Genomic DNA, 23,437 nt, shown 5'->3' on the forward strand with positions numbered 1-23,437 from the left:
AGCATATATATAATATTCATGTGTCGGCCCTCACGGGGCCACCTCGATATCTGGCTTAGGCTTACTAACTAGGAAAATGGTGGCGGTCTGCTAAGCATTTTCACCTTGAGCCTCTCAGTATCTGAGTGTAGGTTCCTTAGATCTAGAGCTCATCGGGGGATTTATTCCTGTAAATTCAGTTTTTCCTAGTACTGGCCTCCTCTTACTACAAAAGTCGTCTTGCCAAGGCCTGCCTTTTGCACTAGGTGTAAAATGGTAGTGCTGTTACAGGGTAGATAGCAGCATAGGTAGCAGGCTATCTTCAAAAAGCCTCCCATGCAGATACCTCAGGCCTTGTTCTCTAGAAAGTAAGAAGCAGTATACTCAGGCCTCCAACCCTTTAGAGCTGAGTATTGTAGCTAGTTTATCCAGCTAGGCCTTAATATTGAAAAAGGATTTTTCCACTGAGCCCCTTGAATAAAATAATTCAAGTCATAAGGTTGAATGTCGTTGGCCACTTACTGTGTCCTCCATTTCCTTGGGTTTAGTAGAGAATGTAAAATCTGTCTTGTAAAAACAAGATAATAGGCCTCGACCCTGATACATTCCTCAGAGTCATGCTGATAGTACTCCCCTTGTTAGGGCAGTATTTAGAGTACTTTGCTACCCATAGCTTGTATGATATCACCCTTCACCACCCAGGCTCAGGTAGAGACACACTCCTTCCCATTTGGGATGGTTGAGTATGCTCCCGTAGAGCTGAAGCACTGCCCAGGATGACGCCTGTGACATTCGAAGCTGTAGGCCTTACAGTAGGCCTCCTCGATAGTCCCGGTGGCGTAAGACTGTACTCCCCTAGCTTTAAAGGGTCAATAGCACTTCTGTTGAGTGCACTGTCTGTTGGCAATGTAAACCCCAGAGCTGGATGCGATCCCCTTATTAGGGTCCCTCTTTTGAAGCACTGAGTGTAGATCCAGGATAGAGTAGAGTTACTCCCCTCTTTTGCAAGGGTTAGAAAGCGCTATGCTGAGTTCTACTCTCCAGGTGCCCATCTCTATGGTCCGGTCTGTGAGTGATTACTGCCACTATCTGCAGTCCGCCCTATCGGATGCCTCCACTAGTGATGCAAATTATGTCAGAGACTCTGTATAGAGAACAAAGCAATGCCCTGGCTGACGTCCGTGACCTTCGAAGCTGTAGGCCTTACAGTAGGCCTCCCCGATAGTCCGGGAGCATAAAATTGTACTCCCCTATCTTTAAAGGGTCGATAACACTTCTGCTGAGTACACTACCTGATGGCAACGTAAACCTTAGAGCTGGAGGCGCTCCCCTTATTAGGGTCCCTTTCAGAGTGCCCAGCCTCCACAGGGCCCTGAAGCACTGTGTAGATCTAGGATCGAGTATAGTTACTCCCCTCGGTTGCCAGGGTTAGAAAGCGCTATGCTGAGTTCTACTCTCCAGGATGCCCGTCTCTATGATCCGGTCTGTGAGTGATTACTGCCACTATCTGCAGTCCTCCCTATCGGATGCCTCCACAAGTGAGGCAAAATATGTCAGAGACTCTGTTTAGGAAACAGACAGGTTGTTGGCAAGACTAGGTCAGTAAATTAGACCAGGTCATCCTCCCTGGTGGCATATGGGGTTGACTTTATGAATATATAGGGGTGGTGGTGCAATGGATAAGACACATGTCTTTGGTGTGAGAGACCCGGGTTCGAATCCACTGTGAGACACCAATGTGTCCCTGAGCAAGACACTTAACCCCAAGTTGCTCCAGAGGCGTGCGACCTCTGACATATATAGCAATTGTAAGTCGCTTTGGATAAAAGCGTCAGCTAAATGAATAAATGTAAATGTCCCCCTCAGAAAGTGACTGGACGGGACTCCTTTGCCACACTGTAAAAAATAATTCTGTGGCTTAGTAAATATTACAGAATTTTTTTACTTTATTAACTTAATCAAATCTCTGAATATTGTTTACTTGATTGTTTGAGTTAAACATACCAAAATAATTGAGTAAAAATCCAACAGTTAATTTGATCTAAAATTTACAGATATATTTAAGTTATTTTCAATAAAATGATTTAGTATTTTACAAACCAATTATTTCTTTATAATATACTTAATATATTTGTGACATTTCTATCAAAATATTTGAGAATGTTGAATTAAACTGATCTGTTTCAAGAAACAAAAATAATTACTTAATTCAAATCAATATTATTAATATATTTAACACTCTTAAGAAATTGAGTAAGTTTACTCAATTAAAACAATGCACCCCTTCCCCACCCTCTGACGTGACAACAACTCGACGGTTGGTTGGTTGAGTGAGCGCGGGCTGTTTGAACTCTCCAGTCCAGAACAACAGTCCTCTTCTCAGCGTCGCAGATTTGGTGCATTTCCTCTGTGAAATTCAGGTTTGTGTATATTTTATTTTTATCTATAAAATCATTACTGTGCTTTAAATCATTTTATTTCATGCAAAACAACATACAGAGGCGTAATTCGACACCTAAACGAGAGTCGCGCCTGTCTTAAACGCCTTGCATAAACGCACGACTTTATTCCTAATAATAATGAATATAATTAATTTGGATGATAAAATGTACTCAGAACTGTGCACTGTTTGTTTATTGGCAGGTTATGGAGTCAGTCGCTCGCAGTATCTTTCGGCTGTGAGTGAAACGCAGGACGGCGGTATGAAGTTCAAAGTTCACCCGCTGAGCGCGAGTCCGTCTCCGGCTCGAGAACCAGCACTGATCCGGTGGAAATTGGATAACAGATCTATTGATTACACTTGAATTAGGCTACCTGAATGTTTAAATGTTTCATTTTTACTTCTAAAATGTTTTTTTTTTTTTAATGAGTTTAAATGTAGGCAATATTGTATGTGTTAAACACAGTGTAAAATGTGCTGTATTGCTGTACTCATCAACAATAAAGGCCAAAGTCATGTAACGTAGGCTATACTGGTTGTTGTATGGAATAGGCTACTATTTTACAAAGGTTTAGAGGAAATCCAAAAAAGTTAATATTACTCATAAATAAAAACTGTTAATATTACTCATAAATATTGTTTTTTAAATGTTTAAATGTTAAATTATTTCTACTCATTTTTATTTGTTAATGTACCAGATGCAGTTACTCAGATTTACTTAATTTTTTTTACTTGAATTTACTCAATTCATACAGTATATTTCATTGATTTCACAGCTTTAAAATTTACTCAATATTTTTAAGTGTAAAAATGTTTCACCAATAAAATTAAGTTTATCCCAGTAATAGATTTTAGAGTGCATGTACTCCTTCCCTGGCCATAAAGGAACCCCTTCCACGGAAGCTGTTTGTTCCAAACCTTTGAGCAGCCTTGGTAGGCCTTTATTGTATTGGAGGCCTCTTTGAGGCTTATAGCTCGTAGGGAATACTGTCACTGACAGCCTGTATGTGACCCGAAGGGGGAGTGTTTTTTGGCATTTCAGTGAAACTGCTATTTTTTTTTTTGACGTTTTTGTCACAGCCATAATTTGGCATGCACACCCCTCAGCATGGTGGTGTTGGTATATCGTTCCCCATAGCGTCATCGAAACAGTGCAAGTTCCCTTTTGAAAGGGAACGTCTAGGTTACGACTGTAACTTCTGTTCCCTGAGAACAGGGAATGAGACACTACGTCTTTTCGCCATGCCTCGGGATGCCTGCTGAACAGTCCCTTCATACGATTAGTTGTTGACATGTTCTCCAGGCTCCCAGGCTCCCCTTATATACTTCCGGGTCGCACTTTAGTGATGTCATAGGCTGTCACCGGCCAATATGATTGCCGTGATTAGATAAGCGTTTCAGACACCGGTTCACGCGGAGTCGTTCCCCATAGCGTCATCAACGCATATTCTCGTTTGCTGTACTCAGGGAACAGAGGTTACAGTCGTAACCTAGACGTTTTCTTAAGTCGCCAGCCATTGGCAGGTATGGCAAAAAGTTAGTTTTAGGCCCTGAATATTTATATAATGTCCTTATTTTGGATCTTAGCATGAAATATGTCCAGGCTTTGCAAGATTCGCTCACTGTTAATTACCTAAATTATCATTTTACATAATTATAATAATGTAAAACAACATTGGTTTATTTAAGAGTTAAGTAAATAAATTGTTCTGCTGTCACAAAACTAACAAACGTCGAAGTCAAATAACATCATCAAACTTGTTTCTGTCGTTTAAGGTGTGGAACGAGACACTGCGTGTGGTTGCGGAAGCTTACGCAACAAAATGCATCTGGGAACACAACCCTGAACTTCTGAAACTCACTTTGGGCGAAAATCTCTTTGTCAGCACTGGACCTTTTAATGCAACCAAAGCAACGGTTAGATGGTATGAAAACTATCTTAACTAAAACCTAAATGAGATTGAATGAATGACTGATGACTAAAATAATATAATCTGTGATATGCAGAAATATTATCTATGAGCAGTAATGCAACTCATTTCTTTGCACCACAGGTTTGGAGAAAATGTGGATTATGACTATGAAAAGAAGTTCTGTACTGAAGACAAAATGTGTGGCCATTACACTCAGGTAAGCACCGTTTCCACTCTGTGCGTTTGATTGGTTTTCACAGTATGAATATGCAGATGTGACGATGCGTTTCTGTTGTTTTTACAGATGGTGTGGGCGAACAGCAATACAATCGGCTGTGCTTCACACTTCTGTGACACTGTTGAGGGTCTAGGTTTCGAGAAGGCCACTCTTCTCGTCTGTGATTACTATCCTCCGTAAGTGTGTTTCAATAATCCAAACTGAACATGAGCTCAGTGTTCTAGAAAGTGTGTTCATTCTAGAACATGGAGTTTTACAATATTTATTGTCATAACTTAACATCATATGAGTTCATATACAAACATTTTACATATATATATATATATATATATATAAGATGTTGTTGAGGAAATTAAGAAATGATGAGAAATGAATTTTTAGCTGTTTAAGCTTATATAAAGATATTTAAACCATACCTTTTACATAATAAAGTGAAATATCTTTTAAATCCATTCTTCATTTCAGAGGAAATTTTGATGGAGAAAATCCATACGTGTCTGGAGAGCCGTGCTCAAAGTGTCCAGATAATCTGCCAGTGTGTGAGGAGAACATCTGCGGTAATGTGAAAACTTCATCAGTGCAAATCAACTTAAAGCCAACATGAACTAAATCACCATGAATAACTAAATGCTTATTTTTGCTGTACACCCTCCTCTCAATCTCTCTTTTCCTCACAGTGCGTGAGAATCTCTTCCATCCATCTGAGGAGCCGGACGTCACTAAAGATCCGACTGTCTTACCTGAGCGTTCCCACTGGACCACGGAGCCCGTCGATGTTCCCAGAGAGCCCACACACAGGCCTGTTAAAGTAAATGAGACCGGCATGGAAAAAATAAACAAGAATCATGGATCCAAAATGGCAAGCATCTCATCTCATCTACTGATGCTCATCGGGATGGTGCTTGTTTTGTGAGGGTCTGGAGTGGATGAGACCCTTCATAACCTGACGAGACGCACAAGATGTGTGTGAACTGAAAAATGATTGTCCTCCTCAGTATTTTTGTATTGTTTTTCAATAAAAAATATCTAAACGTTCTTAAATCAAGATAGTTACTTAAGAAGCAAAATGACTTTAGATATTGAGTCTCTTTTTTTTCTTAAAACAAGAAAAAATATCTCCCAATGAAACTCCTGACTCAAAATCACCAAAGGCTTCGATTAGGACGGCAGTAGCATTATTATCCAAAACATGGTAGAAAACAGAAAACTAAGACATAAAGTAAATTAAGGTGTTTGAGAAACACCTCTTTGAATTTAAACTCTTGCTTTATTTCAGGTTTTTATATAGTGAAATGAAAACTTTTTTTTTTCATATATCTCAGAATTGTGAGATATAAACTCGCAACTGCAAAAAAAAAAAAAAAAAAAGGTCCGAATATTTTTTATTCCATGGCAGAAACAAGCTTCTATAAGATTAGATTTAGATCATCTGTTCATCTCAATGTCTCCTCAAGTTTACTGCAAGATGTGTCACTTTAGCTGGAAAATATTTTCATGGTTTGAATTTGTGAAGCCTTTTTATTGACAGTATAGTATTAGTTTTAATGAACAATGAGAATTATTACAATGTACAAGTACTTGCATGTATTGTATGTAGAGTATATATATTTTTATACGTAGGCTAAACATCATATATAGTGTTAAAAATTCAAAAGCTGGCAAAAAAGCGTTTTTTTTACTCCATTTTTTTTTCTTTTAAATGATTTATCCTATTTAAAATGACCTATGGTGGTCATTTTCTCTAATATATGGTCAAATATCCACTGTTGTTCTTATTTTGGATGTGACAACTTCTATGCAGTCACATGACGGATCACTGACCACTAATAACAGTTACTGATCATCTCCATCAATCATAATTCACAGATGATGATGATGATGATGATGTTCCATGTTGAGCTCAACAGACATCACAAGATGGCAGTATAACTCAAAGGTGTTGACATATTTCTGTTTTAATGGATTTTAAGCGAATTTTGCACAATTTTCAAAGACCAATGAAATTAAAAAGGGAGATTAGTCGCATTTAGTCCATGTCTATTAGCTTTGGGGTCATTTATATGATAGTGAACTATCAAAAATTCACTTTTAGTAACCTAGATAAACCTATTTTATATTCACAGCTCATGGAAAACACCCCCAAAAAAGCCTTGGACTCTAGATTGTATAACATTATTTGTCCAATACTCACTAGAATAACGTGTAGGCTATAAGTAAATAGCAAATAATGTGCCTCTTTATTAATGTCATCTTGGCTTGAATACATTGTACCTTCCCCAAAACAAAGACAGGTTCACGTTTTTCTTCATCATCCTCCGGTTCTTGAAGGTCTGCAGTCGTCGGTGAAACTGGTGGTGGCAAATCCTTTGTTTTTGTCTATATATGACAAGTTGTCAAGGGTAGCCAAGTTCTGCTGGATCGTGATGTCAAAGGCCTTTGGCAATTTAATTTTTTATAGGCCTATCTTGCATCGACCTCCTGTTTGAATGATAAATAGGCTACTACATCACAACATATTTAATTGGTGTGACCGTTTAAACCTTTTCACATTTCTCAAGCGGAAGTCGTCGTAGTTGGGGAAATTTATAGCGCGAATGACAGACTACATTAAATATGTATTGTTTGGGTTCCAATTTTCTAAAATAGCGACAAAAACAAAACAAAAATCTCGAAAATATGTTTTTAGAGCTTTCAAAAAGAGAAAAAAATAGAGATATATATTGATAACGGTAGTCAGAAGAGTGAAAGATGTCAATTTTACCATCACTCCCAGAGCTGCTGTAGAAAAACCCTCACAGCAAAGTTAACTATTTATTTTGTAATTTGATACAACGGTAATAAGTAGGCCTACAGTGTTATAAATGTGCAAATAAAAAAAATAAAAAATCTTGCAGGATTTACGATGACAGTTAAAACGCGTCATCACGTCTGTGAAAAGGGTCAACCGTCTCTCGACTCAAGCGTGATTAGCGCTGTCTAGGTTCCTCCTGCTGGTAGATGTTGAAACTACACCACATATTGATTGTACAACATGATTGGTTCTCAATATATGATAAAGAAATATTTTATAAAATAAAACATATACAGTATACAGACACGATCAGTTTTAGAGACACAGAATAGCCTACTAAATAAGTAAAAATAAATAAATGCAAATTTGAAGACGTGCGTCTGCTTTGACGTGTTTCGGAATAAATCAAGTGCCTTAGCTATTCATTTCTATTCATTCAGCGTAGCCTAATATGATTAAAACACATGGACAAACACTCAAACTGGAATCCAGCACTAGACATCGTTCCTCATATCAACCTGATTAATATTTGTAAAGCAAATGTCAAGATCTCACTGACAGATCGTCTGTGCCGCAAATAAAGGACGGGATTACATCCATCTGATGGGATTTTCAGCAAACATCACTTGAACTTTTTGATCGTTATGTCGTGCGTTTATCCGTCCCGAGTGTGATTCACTCGAGTGAGTCAAAGCCACCTTGACTTTCTGACAAAACAAACAAGCTTAATTGCTAAAGCAAACAGAGTTTATGTTGTGCCTTCTGTTTTGTAGAGTTTTTTTACATTTTTTTTTTTTACAAACACAGTAAAGGAATAAAAAAATGTATCTATCTATCTATCTATCTATCTATCTATCTATCTATCTATCTATCTATCTATCTAACTATCTATCTAACTATCTATCTATCTATCGTACATTTCTATCTATCTATAGTGCATTTCTATCTATCTATCTATCTATCTATCTATCTATCTATCTATCTATCTATCTATCTATCTATCTATCTATCAATCTATATCTATCTATCATCTATCTATCTTTCTATCTATCTTCATATTTATTAATTATTTACAGAATTGTTTACTTATTTAAATGATTTGTTTATAATTTATATATATATATTTTTTAATTTATTTATTTACATGTTTAAATATAAGTATTTAATATGTAAAATTGTTTGTTTGTATAAAATAATTTATCTAAAAAATGTATTTAAATTATTTTTTTTTTATTCATTTAATTATGTATTTATTCATTTAAATCATGTGTTTTATTACTATTTATTTAAATTATTTATTCATTTAAAAATATTTATTTATAATTATTTGTTTGTTTGTTTTGTAAACCTATATTTGTTAGTTTAAAATTTCTTAAACTTTTAGTTTAAAATCAGAGTTTGAATGAATTTATCTCAGAGCTGTATTGTTTGGCTCCTGGCTTTCAGTTCTTTTCTGATGAACTTTCCTTTTCTTCTTCTGCCCTTCTTAATATTTTTCCCTTAACTCTCCCACTCAGTCATTCTTGGACTCTCTCTCACACACTGCCGGCTTCAGACTGTATGATCCAGTGGCGTCTCCACGGGTCTACAAGCCTGATGTTCAGATTAATGGACCTCAAGATGAAGTCTCGACCTGCTGCATTATGGCCTTCCACTGGGCCAGAGAGCTTTAGCTCGTCCACATCCGTCATGACTACCGTAAGCCAGACACAAACACCCACACATCTGAGCCACATTACATCGCTTTGATGCTGGATTATACGCTAGCAAATGAAGACGGAGAACTCTTCAAACCTGGAAATCAAGCAGGACGAAGTCAAAGCAAGCAGAAAGTGAAATATTCAGTTGAATGCTCCTTATGTCCAATGCTGTGATGATTCCTTGACATTTAAAGAAAAGATGATAAAAAGGTCACTCTGTTTTCAGAGGTAAAATCTGTTCAACACAGAACAGAAATATCATAGGCCTACATATCATATTATAATATATGATATATGATATCATAATATCATAGAGTCCTTCTCACAAAACAAAAATGATTCAATATGCTGCATGTTCCCATACTGTAATAAACAGAATACTGAAGGTTTTAGATTGATAAAACTATGGTTAGAGTATAATACATATAAGCTGAATACACATAATTTATTTTACTGTAAATAAAACATTCATTTAATTTTTGCACATTATTCATCACATTACATTTTAATGAGCTATGAGCTTTTTTACAAATAAACCATGTTAAATATTTATATTTTATAAATAGATTTTCTTCTTTTTTTATAATATTTTTATCTTGGTCTCTAAAAATGGCCATAAAGTGACAAATAAAATGTGTCCAACAGAGCAAATAAAGCAAATCCTTACAATCTCAAGAACGTTTTACATTGAACGACACCATTGCAAATCTGAGACAAAGACCATCAGTTTTAAAGCTAATCTTTGAGAGCTTCAGTTCAGACTGTTGTAAAGGTCCACAAAGCTAATAGCTTTCATTGAAGTCAATGTGACACAATTATTCAAAACCTCGTTCAGCTCAAACCACGTGTCTTGAGTGACATTGGGAAGAGTTTTAAGGGTTCTGTGTCCTCTGGTGACGCATGACAGACCCTGCGATGTGTTAATTAATGGGGTTTTTTATGAATCTCTCAACTCATTATCACCAAAGACAGGAAATAAACGTCAGTGGCATTAGTAACAAAAACACGTCAACCAGAGAACAAAGATATGAAGAGCATATGAAGGACTTGCGGTTTCAGGTTCTCAATTTAGCCGCTTTGTCTGTAAGAAGAACATATTTTTACATTTAACATATATTTAACATATTAAATATCTTAATAATTTTGACAACACAAGCTGCAAATACTCACAACGCAACCAAATACAGAAATGCACTGCAAATACAACCAGAAACAAGCTGCAAATACTCACGATGCAACCAAATACAGAAACATGTTATAATAATAATAAACTTTATTTTTATATAGCGCCTTTAAAAAGCATCTCAAAGCGCTTCACAAAGCATACACCTACAATAGAACAAACAATGCATTAATAAAATAAAACAATGAAATGTATAATAAATAACAATAATATAGCAATTATAAACAGTTATATAAAAGCTACCCTAAACAAATAAGTTTTCAGGGAAGATTTAAAAACACTAAGAGATTCAGCTTGCCTAATCTCCAAAGGCAGGGAATTCCAAAGTTTTGGAGCATTCGCCGAAAAGGCCCTATCACCCATGGATTTAAGTCTAGTATTCGGGACAATTAAAAGGCCAGCATCCGAGGAGCGAAGATCACGTACTGGTGTGTAAGGGTTTAAAAGTTCAGTGATATAAAGAGGTGTCAGTCCATGCAAGGCCTTATAAGTAAGCATTAAAATTTTAAAATCAACACGGAATCTGATAGGCAACCAGTGTAAGGATTCCAGTACCGGAGTAATGTGATCCCCTGTTCTGTTACCAGATAGAATTCGAGCGGCTGCATTCTGTACCAACTGCAGTTTGTTAAGGGTAGCTTTTGAGACCCCGGCCAGCAAGGCATTACAGTAATCAACTCTAGAGAATACAAAGATGTTAACTAGCTTTTCAGCCACAGGAAGTGACAACATGGGACGCAATTTGGCTATATTTTTTAGATGAAAAAATGATGTCTTGACGGTGCTCTGGACATGAGGAACAAATGTTAGATTACTATCAAATATTACTCCCAAATTTTTTAATTTTGTTTGAAAATGAAGTGTAGAACCTTCTACACTTAAAGCTGGAGACCCAGCCTTACGTAGCTGGTGAGGCGAACCAACGAGCATTACTTCCGTCTTGTCACTGTTCAGACATAGAAAATTACTAGACATCCATTTTTTTATCTCAGAAATACATACAGAAAGATAGGACACAGCCACATCAACGTCAGGTTTTGAATGTATATAAACCTGTGTGTCATCTGCATAAAAGTGAAAACTGAGACCAAGTGATCTCAAAAGTTGACCCAGGGGATAAAGGTATATGTTAAAAAGTATAGGGCCCAAGATAGAACCTTGAGGAACACCAGATTGCACTACACCAATAACAGACCTACAACCACCCATAGCGACAAACTGCTTTCTATCAGAAAAATAGGACCTAAACCAGCTTAGTGCAGTATCAGAAACACCAAAAACAGATTCTAACCGAGCGAGTAAAACATTATGATCAACAGTGTCGAAAGCGGCACTAAGATCAAGAAGAATTAAAATAGAGAGACAGCCAGAATCCGAAGCAATTAACAAGTCATTAGTGACCCTAACTAATGCGGTTTCAGTGCTGTGGAGTCTCCGGAATCCTGATTGGAGGGGCTCATAAAGATTATTTGTAGCTAGATGGGAGTGCAATTGAGTAGCAACAATTCGCTCAAAAATTTTGGCGAGAAAGGGAAGATTCGAAATTGGCCGAAAATTATTTAGATTATCAATGTTTGTGTCTTTTTTTTTTTGGTACAGGAGTCAGAGCAGCAGTTTTAAAAAGTGCCGGCACCACACCAGTGCACAGAGAATCATTCATAATATTCAGTACAACAGGACATAAGGTAGCAAAACATGATTGGAACAGACAAGTTGGTACAGGATCAATTATGGAAGTGGCAGCTTTCATTTTTGAAACCTCATTACAAAGTGATTGAAAGTCCAATGTTGAAAAATTTGTGAGAAGGGTACCGGAAAATTCAGTAGTGATCTTGTGAGGAAGAGATGAAGGCAGAGCAGAGATAATACATTTACGAAGGTTATCAATCTTGGAGCTGAAAAAATCAAGGAACTTATTACAGAGATGAGTCGAAGCTGGAGCAGTTGAATAACTGTTACATTTGAGTAGTTTGTTAATAGAATTAAACAACTGTCTTGGGTTATTCTGATTGTTGTCAATTATCTGTGCAAAATAAGCAGACTTGGCCGATGAAATTTGGAGCTTATATTCAAGTAAATGTTCCTTCCAGGCCTGGTGAAAGACAGTCAGACCAGACAAACGCCACCTGCGCTCCATTGAACGACAGGATGCCTTCATAGCACGCAGATTCTCATTATACCAGGGAGAGGAACGACCAAAGGAAACCAGTCGTGATTTCAAAGGAGCAAATAAGTCCAGTCCAGATGAGAGAACAGAATTTAACATGAGAACTTTGTCCTCCAGTGCATCAGATGACGAAAACACGCTCAAGGAGGAACCAATAAAGTCAGAGAAATCAGAGGGTTCAATCGATCTCCATTTACGATAGTTAAGAATGCGAGAAGAGATGGTGTTTATGTCAGGCAATTCCATATTAAAGACAATAGACAGATGATCAGATAGCCCTAAGTCAGAGGTGTACAACTGTGAGACAAATGAGCCGTTTGAAATCACCAAGTCAAGAATATGGCCTTTATTGTGTGTAGGACAGTCCACGAGCTGGTTCAAATCAAAGCACTCCAATAACGATAAAAACTCTTTTGTTGTTGTAGAATCTTTTTTGTCCATATGGATGTTAAAGTCCCCCAAAATTAAAGTTCTCTCAAATTTGAGGCATAGCAAGGACAACATATCTGCAAATTCAGATAAAAAGTCTTTATTGTTCTTAGGAGGCCTGTAGACTGTAGCTATGGCAGTGGAAGTGGGGGCAGATACACTCAAAACAAGACATTCAAATGAGTTAAACTGTGGAACAGCCACAAGACTCATGTTGATTTGGTTATTATGTAGTACAATAATACCCCCACCTCTGCCAGAGGAACGCGGGAGATCAAATAAACCATATCCAGCAGGAGTAAGTTCATTAAAAAGAAAACCATCGGACTCTTTGTGCCAAGTTTCTGTTAAACACACAAGATCCAGTTTCCGATCTGTAATAATGTCAGATAGTATCATAGCCTTGTTGTTAACAGATCGTGCATTGAAGAGCGCCGAATTCAACAGACGGGGAGCCGATGGAGCTAGAGAAGCCACCTCGCGCTTAAGAAACGACAGGTTGTTGAAATTACCCCCCCTAGGCCTACACAACAGCGTTTGAGATTTGCGGAGAAATGCAGGATAAATAACAGTGGATGTAACAGATGATAAGGAAAAACTACGCCTTGAAGAGCGATGTATATAGCGCGTCGGTCTCAGTATTCCAACATGACTGCAGAGCGCGCGTGTGTCATCCACCAGATAAAAGTTACCCTTAAGGTTCGACAGTTGGCGAGCAGTGTACCTTAGGGCCATGTTGGGGAAGTCCACACCAGCCGGGACCTCACAGTTGTGCAAATCCTGGGAGGGACAGCAGAAGAGGCGATTCCAGCGAGGAACAGTCAACGATAAAAGCAGTAATCCAAAGAGTGAAGCGTGATTCCACATCATAAAAGTCGTAATCCAACGGGTGAATCGTAATACCTCCTCAGGATTAAATAGGCTTTCTTCGTATACTCCAAAACTCTTAGTAAATGCTCATCAATAACAATAAAATAACAAAAACAAACAAACGGGAGAAAGGAGCGGCAGCCAAGACGCGCCAGCGTACCCTCTCAACCGGTTATAAATTCTCAAAACACAACAAAATACAGAAATGCACTGCAAATACAACAGAACGCAACAGAAAAAACAGAAACATGCAGCAAATACTAACAACGCAACCAAATACAGAAACATGCTGCAAATACTCACAACACAACCAAATACAGAAACATGCTTCAAATACTCACAACGCAACGAAATACAGAAACGCCCAAATACTCACAACCAAATACAGAAATGCACTGCAAATACAACAGAACGCAACCAAATACAGAAACATGCTTCAAATACTCACAACGCAACCAAATACAGAAACATGCTTCAAATACTCACAACGCAACCAAATACAGAAACATGCTTCAAATACTCACAATGCAACCAAATACAGAAACATGCAGCAAATACTCACAATGCAACCAAATACAGAAACATGCTGCAAATACAACAGAACGAGAGATCTTAATGCGCTGCAACTGAAGAAAACACATGCAAAAAAACACCAGCAGATTATGAAAATATCGTAATCATTTTGACAACACGCTGCAAATACTCACATCGCAACCAAATACAAAATCATGCTGCAAATACTCAAAACAAAACACAACCCAAATACAGAAACACACAACAAATACTCACAACTCAACCAAACGCAGAAACACCAGCGCATGTGTTGTCAAACTGATCAAGTTTATTCTATTCGCATGAGTTTTCTTCAGTTGCAGAGCATTGAGCTCTCCTCGGCCACCGTATTACGGCCATAAAATGATTTTTTTTTAAATCTCCAGGCCTCACATCTTATTTGATAAATAAACAACAATAAATAAAGAATCCCCCACAGAGAGAGTCTTTGTCAGACTACGAATGCTGAAGATCTTGAGGGGTGAAATATCCACACAGATATTAAATCAAGAGGTCTCACGGCACTCAAGACAAATGTTAACAGCACTTTAGTACAAAGCCATTCCACTGTACGGTGTCAACAGATGCAAACAATTTACACAGTCGTAAAAAACACATGCTATTTTATCCTCTGGTCATTTCTGCATAGAATGAACTTTAATCCAGCATCATAAATATACCTTCAGACTCCAATAATGTGGTCGTTTCTTTACAAAGATCTTACTGGTTGAGACAAGACAGTGTGCATCAAATACATTTATTGATTGTTTATGCATGCAAGTCTGATTTAATGAGTATTATTATGTTAAAACAATTCAAGCACACTGACATATTCAGATGAGCATCTATATATTATGCCAAGAACCTATATACAATAATAAAGGTTGTGACGTGGTAAATCACATTATATGTTGTAATTTTATGTTAATTGTAAATGTTAGTCATGCATAGAAACTGACTTTAAAAATCATTCCCATCCTAAGAAATATTCACTACTAGAGTGAAAACTGTGTATATTTAATTAATCTTTTATAGTTTTCAACACATCACGTCATGTCTGCAGCTGCTTTGAGATGGATCTTTCGTCCTTGACCACTGAGACACATATTTATGGTCCTGTGAGCAAAGTGCGGAGGAAATGAGACACTACACAGGCCTACAAAATAGCCTACTACTCCCTTGCTGCCCTGAAGCTGTTTTACTGCTCGTTCACAGTCGTTCATCTGCAGACTCGACGCCTCTTCACCGCGTGCACCGCTGGAGGGCGCGCGTGCGTCTGTTCTCGGTCGTCCAGGTCAGATCGTGCTCCTGTTCTGTAACCAAAAGGCAAAGCTCAAAAAAGAACCAAAGTTTTTGACTAGTTTCATCTTCTTCTTTCAAAATATTGTCAAGTTGATCGTTTTTGATCCAAAAAATATATTTTAATTATAGTATATAGGCTACTTACAATAAGTATTAATGTTTCATTTTATAAAGTAATATAAATCTACTTATGAATATGAATTTATGTATAATAATTGTAAAAAAAAAATTATATACAATAAATAAATAAATTATAATATCAACATATAAAACAAAATAATTAATATATATATATACTGTATATATATATATATATATATATATATATATATATATATATATATATGTATATATAATTTGTGATATTTGTTCTGAAAATATATAAAATAAAGGCATTGAGTAATATATTACAATATCAGCACTATATATATATATGTGTGTGTGTGTGTGTGTGTGTGTGTGTGTGTGTGTGTGTGTGTGTGTGTGTGTGTGTGTGTGTGTGTTTGATTAAATTATATTTTATAAATGATATTTAAATATAAATTTAATTTAATTTTAATAAATTATTAATATATTTTCATTTTTTATAATAAATATATAAAATATAAATAACTTTAAATCTACATATATTAAAATAATAAATTAAATGTTTTATGTAATATATTACAAAATTATATCAGCATTATATGTATAATGCTGCATTTTATAAATGTAAATGATAAATAATTAATATATAAATTGCTAAATATATAAATGGAATTAAATGAAATTATATATATACTGTATATATATATACTGTATATATATATATATATATATATATATATATTAATTACAATATATCAATTAAATAATTAAATCGAATAAATGTTATGAAATAAAACAAAGCATTATATTAGCACTCTATATATCTATATGCATGTACAAAATTATGTATAATAAATATTAAATATAAATTAATACAAAAAATGTATTATATACTTTTTATTCTATTTATATTATATATATAGTGTTCTAATATATCATTTGGCATGACAAAAAAGCCCAAGATTTCCTCATTATCATACAGAAGGCCTTGAAACAAATAGACGATGTCATAACATGTTCTCAGAAGTATTAGCACACAGAAACGCACGGCGACTCAGTGCACAACAATGCATTGCAGGCTGTCAGAAGGTTATAACATTAGTCAGTTCACTCCTCCTGCTCGCGTCCCCTTCAGCACTGAACACACACACACACACACACAGATCTGGCCTCTCCGGTGACTCTCGGTGGGCGGCTGTGTGTTCGTGCCACTGGCACAGAGTGGGAGCGACTCCCACATCCCACCACAACACCTTGAAGGCGCTCTGTCATCGTGTATCATCTGTCTACGTGAGATATCTGAGTGTGTGCCACCTTTTATTTACCCACATAATAATCCTCTGGCTTTAAATGCTCTATAAAACCTGGAATTACATTAATTCCGTATATCAACACAGGCAAAAACAAACATTAGTCAGCATGCAAAGACTGTTTTATGAGATATAAATATATCAGAGAGTCATAGTCTTTTTCAGATGGATATCTATGACCTTTATTACTATGATAGTTTGTTTACAGTGTCCGTGAAGTTGGTGAAACTGTTGTTAGCATCTGTTGTTTTCGAGTATCAGCACATGTTTATATTCTAAAATTGGGCCAAAAAGTTTTAGGAGTCATGCTTAAAAATGTTTGAATGCCATTGCATTAGATCCAGGGTTTCCTTATAAGCATTTGAGCACAGACAGATTCTTGCATTGCTTTCATATTTTATCATCTTAACGGATAATCATGGTGACTTTAAGTGTCTAAATACCTTTTAGGACACATGTTGTTTCCAGCAGCATGTATATATTGTGTAGACGAGTATTTGTAACCATTTGACTTTGTGCTGCGTCACTTTCCTTTGGGCCAAGAACAGATTAGCTGTTCTATTCCTGGAAAACAGCAATTTAGATTGGGATTAACCCCATCCAGGAGCTGTAAGGATACGGATCGGAAGAGCCGGTCAATGGGATTCCTTTCCGATGGTTCCTCCACTGTTAGGTCGTCACTTTCAGCTGCAACATTATGTGTTTTTTTAATGGTTAAGAGAACTTTTTGTGGAATAATAATAAAGAAAACACTTTTCACTCTCTGTCGTTTTTATTTTATTTGTCTAACATTGCTGAACAGTGAACAAACATGTTTATAAAAATGTGTTTTTGTCATTTCTTTCACCTCTCAAATGAAGTAACGTGTTTTACAGCATTCTTTTACATGGAGGCAGAATAGTCGGAAATTATCATCACAATACACATTTACACCATCACTGCTGCCTTACATTTTTAAGTACAATCAACTTGGATGTTTAAGTCATTTCAACTTAAATTACATTAAACTGACTTAAAGACAATGAGTTGAATCTTGTATAACATAAAAAAAAAAGTTAAAGCGATGTAAAAACATGTGTTTTCATAACTTCTTGATCATACAATCTTTACTGGTCAAAAGTTTGGAATAATTAGGATGTTTTCATTCTTTTGGAGGAAAAAAACTCTTACTCTCACCAAGGCTGCATTTATTTGATCAATATACGGTAATATTGTGAATTTTCTACAATTTAAATTCATTCTAATGCTGATTTGGTGCTCAATTATTATTGTCACTTTTGACAGAATTACTATTGTCACTGAAGACTGGAGTAATGATGCTAAAAAATCAGTTTTGCATCACAGGAATAAATTCCAATAGAGAACAGTTATTTTAAATTATAATAATATTTCACAATTTTTCTGGTTTTACTGTATTTTAATAATTTGATATACAGTATATATATCAAAAGATTAATATATATCGTTTTTCTTTCAGGTCTAAATGCTGAGTTTATGCTTAAATGAAGTTGAATGTCCCACAGACATGACTTACATTAATTACAGTCTGGAGAGAGAATATATCAAGTCTGCTTTTTAACAGCTTTCAGCCGAAGATGCTCTGGTCACGTGTGTGTCTGGCGGTCAGGCGACGCTGTGGCACGTGTCAGCTGAGACAGACTGTTTGGGATTTTAGAAGTGGGTCAGATTTGTCAGCCGACACAAACGGGACATCGTGTCCCACTCATCTCTGTTCTGTCTCAGCTCGTGATCACCGAATGACCATCACTGGCTCACCTCTGTATCACCAGTACTCAAACTGATCTTCTTTTACACTGGGGTTACTAGTGAAAATACAGCTTTGTTTACATCATCATAACATCATAACATCATACCACAACACTCAACAATTTCAGTTACACACATTTTAGATATACTGTAGGCCTATATATAAATATGTATGTATATGCATTATTAAACATGAAAATATCATAAAATGCACATTAAATGCGCATACGTCGTGGCGCTCTCGTGAACTCACTCAGACCCACACAGAAGAAAATGAATAGTTGAATAAAGTCGTTATTTTTGTTTTGTTTTTGCGCACAAAAAGTATTTTCGTCGCTTGATAAACTTAAGGTTGAGCCACTGTAGTCACTTGGACTATTTTAACGATGTCTTTATTAACTTTCTGGACCGGCAGAATGAAATTGCCTAGAAGCCTGAAGGACTGAGCCAGTTCTCAGATTTCATCAAAAATATCTTAATTTGTGTTCTGAAGATGAACGAAAGTCTTACGGGGTTGGAACAACATGAGGGTGAGTAATTACTGACAGAAGTTTCATTTTTGGGTGAACTAACCCTTTAATAAGGATGAATCTATATTCAAAGTATAATGTATGCAGTGAAGACTGTGCAGTGTTTGATTATTTAAATTCTGTAGGCTATATTTACCTGCTAGACCGGCCTGAATGACTATAATTAAAGGGGTGCTATTATGCTTTTCCACTTTTTCAACTTTAGTTAGTGTGTAATGTTGCTGTTTGAGCATTTAAAAGATCTGCAAGGTTACAAAACTCGAAGTCCACTCCAAGGGAGATTTTATTTAACAGAATCCCCTTTTCAAGAACTACAACGCGTTTTTTTCCGGATCTTATGAAGTCATAATGTTCCTAATTTAAATAATCTCCGCCCACTGAATACATCGAGTTGTCCTGGTTGAGCTGCGCTAGAGAAGATAAAGAGTGTTGTCGCTGTTTTTCCACGCCGGTAAAAGTTTGTACTAGGGCTGACGAACTTAGAGTGGTTAAAATGTATTTTTAACACTGTTCCTGAACATTATAACTTCAGTGTTTGTCTGTGCGCTGCACATTTTACGGAGAACAGCTTCCAGAAAGTGTACAATGCAGGCTATAAACGCATGCTTCTCCTGAAAGCCGTTCCCATTTTGTTGGGACAATCTGTTGTTTATGGATCACAACTTGTAAGTAAGTATTTCTTATTATTTGTAGTTGTGTTTTCTATTAACAGTTCCAGTTATAAGGTTTATGTAGTTGCTATGATAGCTATGATGTAAACGAAGGGCAAAGCTTTGCCTCGGCTAGCCTGATAACTAACATCACAGTATTGATGTAGTGTTTACTGTAGCTTTTGTAAAGCTCTTGCTTTTGTAAGGACTATTCACTGCCCCTTCCGAAAATTATCCATGATTTTGTGATCGATTACTGTTTGTATTACCATAGTTAAAGTCGTTCCACTCTAGAAACAAACATACCACTCTGAAGCATCCTGTTAAATTCATGCTTGCAAAGTCCGTGCATAAAATCCGTTCTGGACGATCCACTTGTTCGTTAACATTGTCTGGATCTGAATTGGGCTCGAAATGTTTAAAAAAATTCATGCCATAGGCTAGTTAATATTCACACCTGAGTAGAGCTCCCGGTTATGAAGGGGCGGGACATTTCCTGAACATGCGCTGAGCGCTGCCAATCACAACACACTGGGCCAGCTAACCAATCACAGCACATATGGTATTTCGGAAGGAGGGGCTTCATCGAAAACGACGAGTTGAACCATGCAGACTGGGGAGAGAGGAGCTGTAATAATGTAAAATATGTGAAAAATAATGTTTTTTAGTTTTTTTACAATTGAGCATGAAATCATATTCTAGTTCACCCCAAAAACTAAATCAAGACTTCGTAAAAGGGCATAATAGGACCCCTTTAAACTGCTAAAATTGAGGAAAAATCCTTTGAGGGATTATCATCAGGACATACTGTGTATATTAGTATATGTAGTAAGTACATAATAAAATGGTATGTCTATATATATAATATTATATATATAGGCTATATATATAATAATTTGTTATTGATTACAAAATTAATTAAAAATGAGATTAAATAAGAGTAAAGGTCTTTTAAAGGCAAAGCTCATTTTCATCAGAATGGACGGTTACGCCCCTAAATGAAAAGTTAGTGTACTTGTTATAAAGAGAAAAAAGTGTCATTGAAAAACTTAAATATAAGGCATGACGTGTGAAGAAAACAACAGCAACAAAAATATATACGAAGCTATATAGCCTACAGTACATATACAGAGCTTCATAATGTTCAAACACAGATGTATGTATACCTACATGAAATTTCGACTTTTTAATGGATCCCCAAGTCTGGTCATTTATGAGTGTGTCACGCAGTCTCTCGGTGTGAAAGGAGGGTCGTCCATTAGTTTTTACCTTTCAGCTCTCCGCACTTCTCGAGCCCCTCAAAGCTTCAGCTCTTTTGTGATTGTCACGGTGACTCAACATGAGATGAGAGTCGAGACTGATGTCTGTCGTCCTCTTGACGCTCATTAAAAGGAAAGGTGGACTGATGTTTATTGTGGTGTTTTTGTTTTTTTGTGCATTTTAATCCACGTCCGTTAGTGAGATCAATGCTGGATCTTTTATTAGGCTACACTCTTTGAGAGAGAGATAAACACAAATACTGTATGTTCTTAATGTGTTGATGGAGTCTTTTGTGATGGTGTCATGAAAGGCGATGAGAAGAAAGTCTCTTTCGTTCCCAAATCATCCACCTTTCTGATCTCTTTCTCAACTCACAATGCAAAGTAAATGAGAGACTGAATACAAAGGGTCTCTCGAGGTTTCCTGGAAGAATGTATTGAACTCATTGAGACACTCAGAGTCTGATTCTCCTGCTTTTTCGTAAAGCACGTATATAGAGAGCTAATGATTCACACCAACCTAATCATAAACAAGCTCCAATTAATTTGACATTTAGCCAGATAATGAAGACCGAGGAGGATCTCAGTGATGAAGAAACACTACAAAAAGAGTTCAAAGTCACGCTCATCAACAAGATGCATGTGGGGAATCATCTTATTCTGATATTTTCATTTGTTTCATCTTCTGTTTTACCAACTCAAAACACAAATGTGTTCCTTTTAAGTCATACAGCATACTATCATTTATTATTTAGCCTCATCTTTAATATTAATGTCACTCAGTATAGTTTTCATGTAGAAAACTATGAAGGCCTGTATGTCTCCAGAGTAAAAAATATAAACATAATTGTGAAAGTTTAAATTAGACTTTGTAGTGAACAAGTGCTACTTTTATTTAGTAAGTGCATTAGATTAAATGAAAGTGACTGTAAAGACATTTAAAATGTTACAAAAGATTCATATTTAAAATAAAACTTTGTATTCATAAAAGAATCCTGAAAAAATATACACTCTTAGAAAAAAAAGGTTCACTGGGGTTCTATATAGAACTCTAGGGTTCTCGACTCAATTTTAACGTTTTACGCCAAAAACGTTATATATAAGGAGAAATGTCTTAAATTATTCCATAATTTTCATGTTTAATTCTATTTTTTCTATTGATAATGTATGTTTACAAGCGGTTTAATTCACAAAATTAAGAATGAATTAAAACAAAAAATTATTAAATTAAATCCATGCAATGATCACATGATTGGAACCCCTTAAAGATTCTATGTATATAAAGTGTCTGACGGAACCCTTTAAGGTTCCATATAGAACCTTTTCTTCTAAGAATGAATCTTGGTTTTCACAACTGTTTTCAACATTGACAATAATCAGAAATGCATCTTAGAATAATTTCTGAAGGATCATGTGACACTGAAGACTGGAGTAATGGAGTGAAATACGGATAAAATGATAAATATTGCTGTTTTTCATCTAAAATCCTTAATTAGATGTCAGAAACACCAAATAAACATTCTGAACAGCATAAGTAACAACTCCCAAAGTTTCAGGGCAGCGTGACACTAACAGACAAGAGCGAGAAAATATCATTCACACATCTGCCCTGATGTGCTGCAGTCGTCATGGCAATAACACCAGCCAATCACAGCAGCTCTTTAAGGAAAAGTACATCATTCTGCTCCAGCACTTCCTGTCCTTGCAGAGTAGAGCATGCCATGTGAAAAACACTCAAGTCTCACTTCCTCCTCATTTGATTTCTGTGTTTACCTGCTCAGTTTCTGCAAATCCTCAGAAAGTTCAACATTTCAGGACACTGTTAGAAATAAAACACTTTTGTGTCCAGTCTTACTGAAAAGTTGTATGATGACTTTGTGCCTGCAGCGCCTACTCATATTAACATAAAATACAAGGACAAGTGCTGCAGCTACGTTTTCTGTATGCTCAGGCAGTGTTCTTATAGTGTGTGTGTGTGTGTGTGTGTGTGTGTGTTGGGTGGGGCTAGAGATATGTTCAGTTCTTCGGTTATTATCAGTCTCCACCCGTGTGTGTTAATGGTGTGTTTCATATATTCAGCTGATCTATAGGATCTGTTTCCTGCTCTCTCTCTCTTTCTCTCTCTCACTCACTCACTCAACAAGTACACAGTGTGCTTTCTTTATCTGATCATGTTTTTTCTTTGCAGTGTTTAGTCCAAACATGACACTAATCCTAATTCACTCAATAATTTCAGACATTTTATCTTAAATCCATTCTAACAAGATGAT

The 23,437-nt window shown here is 36.2% G+C and overlaps 1 protein-coding gene across 1 annotated transcript in view; it reads left to right on the top strand.

Moving 5' to 3' along the window:
• The window catches only part of LOC309480267 (uncharacterized protein), a 36,656-nt gene extending 31,046 nt beyond the window's left edge, over positions 1 to 5,610 (top strand). The window contains exons 9-13 of the mRNA XM_082144679.1: positions 4,196 to 4,344; positions 4,474 to 4,549; positions 4,637 to 4,746; positions 5,036 to 5,127; positions 5,248 to 5,610. Coding sequence (XP_082000805.1) covers positions 4,196 to 4,344; positions 4,474 to 4,549; positions 4,637 to 4,746; positions 5,036 to 5,127; positions 5,248 to 5,483 — 663 coding nt within the window. The 3' untranslated portion in view covers positions 5,484 to 5,610. The remainder of the gene's footprint in view (positions 1 to 4,195; positions 4,345 to 4,473; positions 4,550 to 4,636; positions 4,747 to 5,035; positions 5,128 to 5,247) is intronic.
• Positions 5,611 to 23,437: the final 17,827 nt, after the last annotated feature.

Source organism: Leuciscus leuciscus (assembly GCF_965113295.1).
Source record: "Leuciscus leuciscus genome assembly, chromosome: 18".
Lineage (NCBI taxonomy): Eukaryota > Metazoa > Chordata > Actinopteri > Cypriniformes > Leuciscidae > Leuciscus > Leuciscus leuciscus.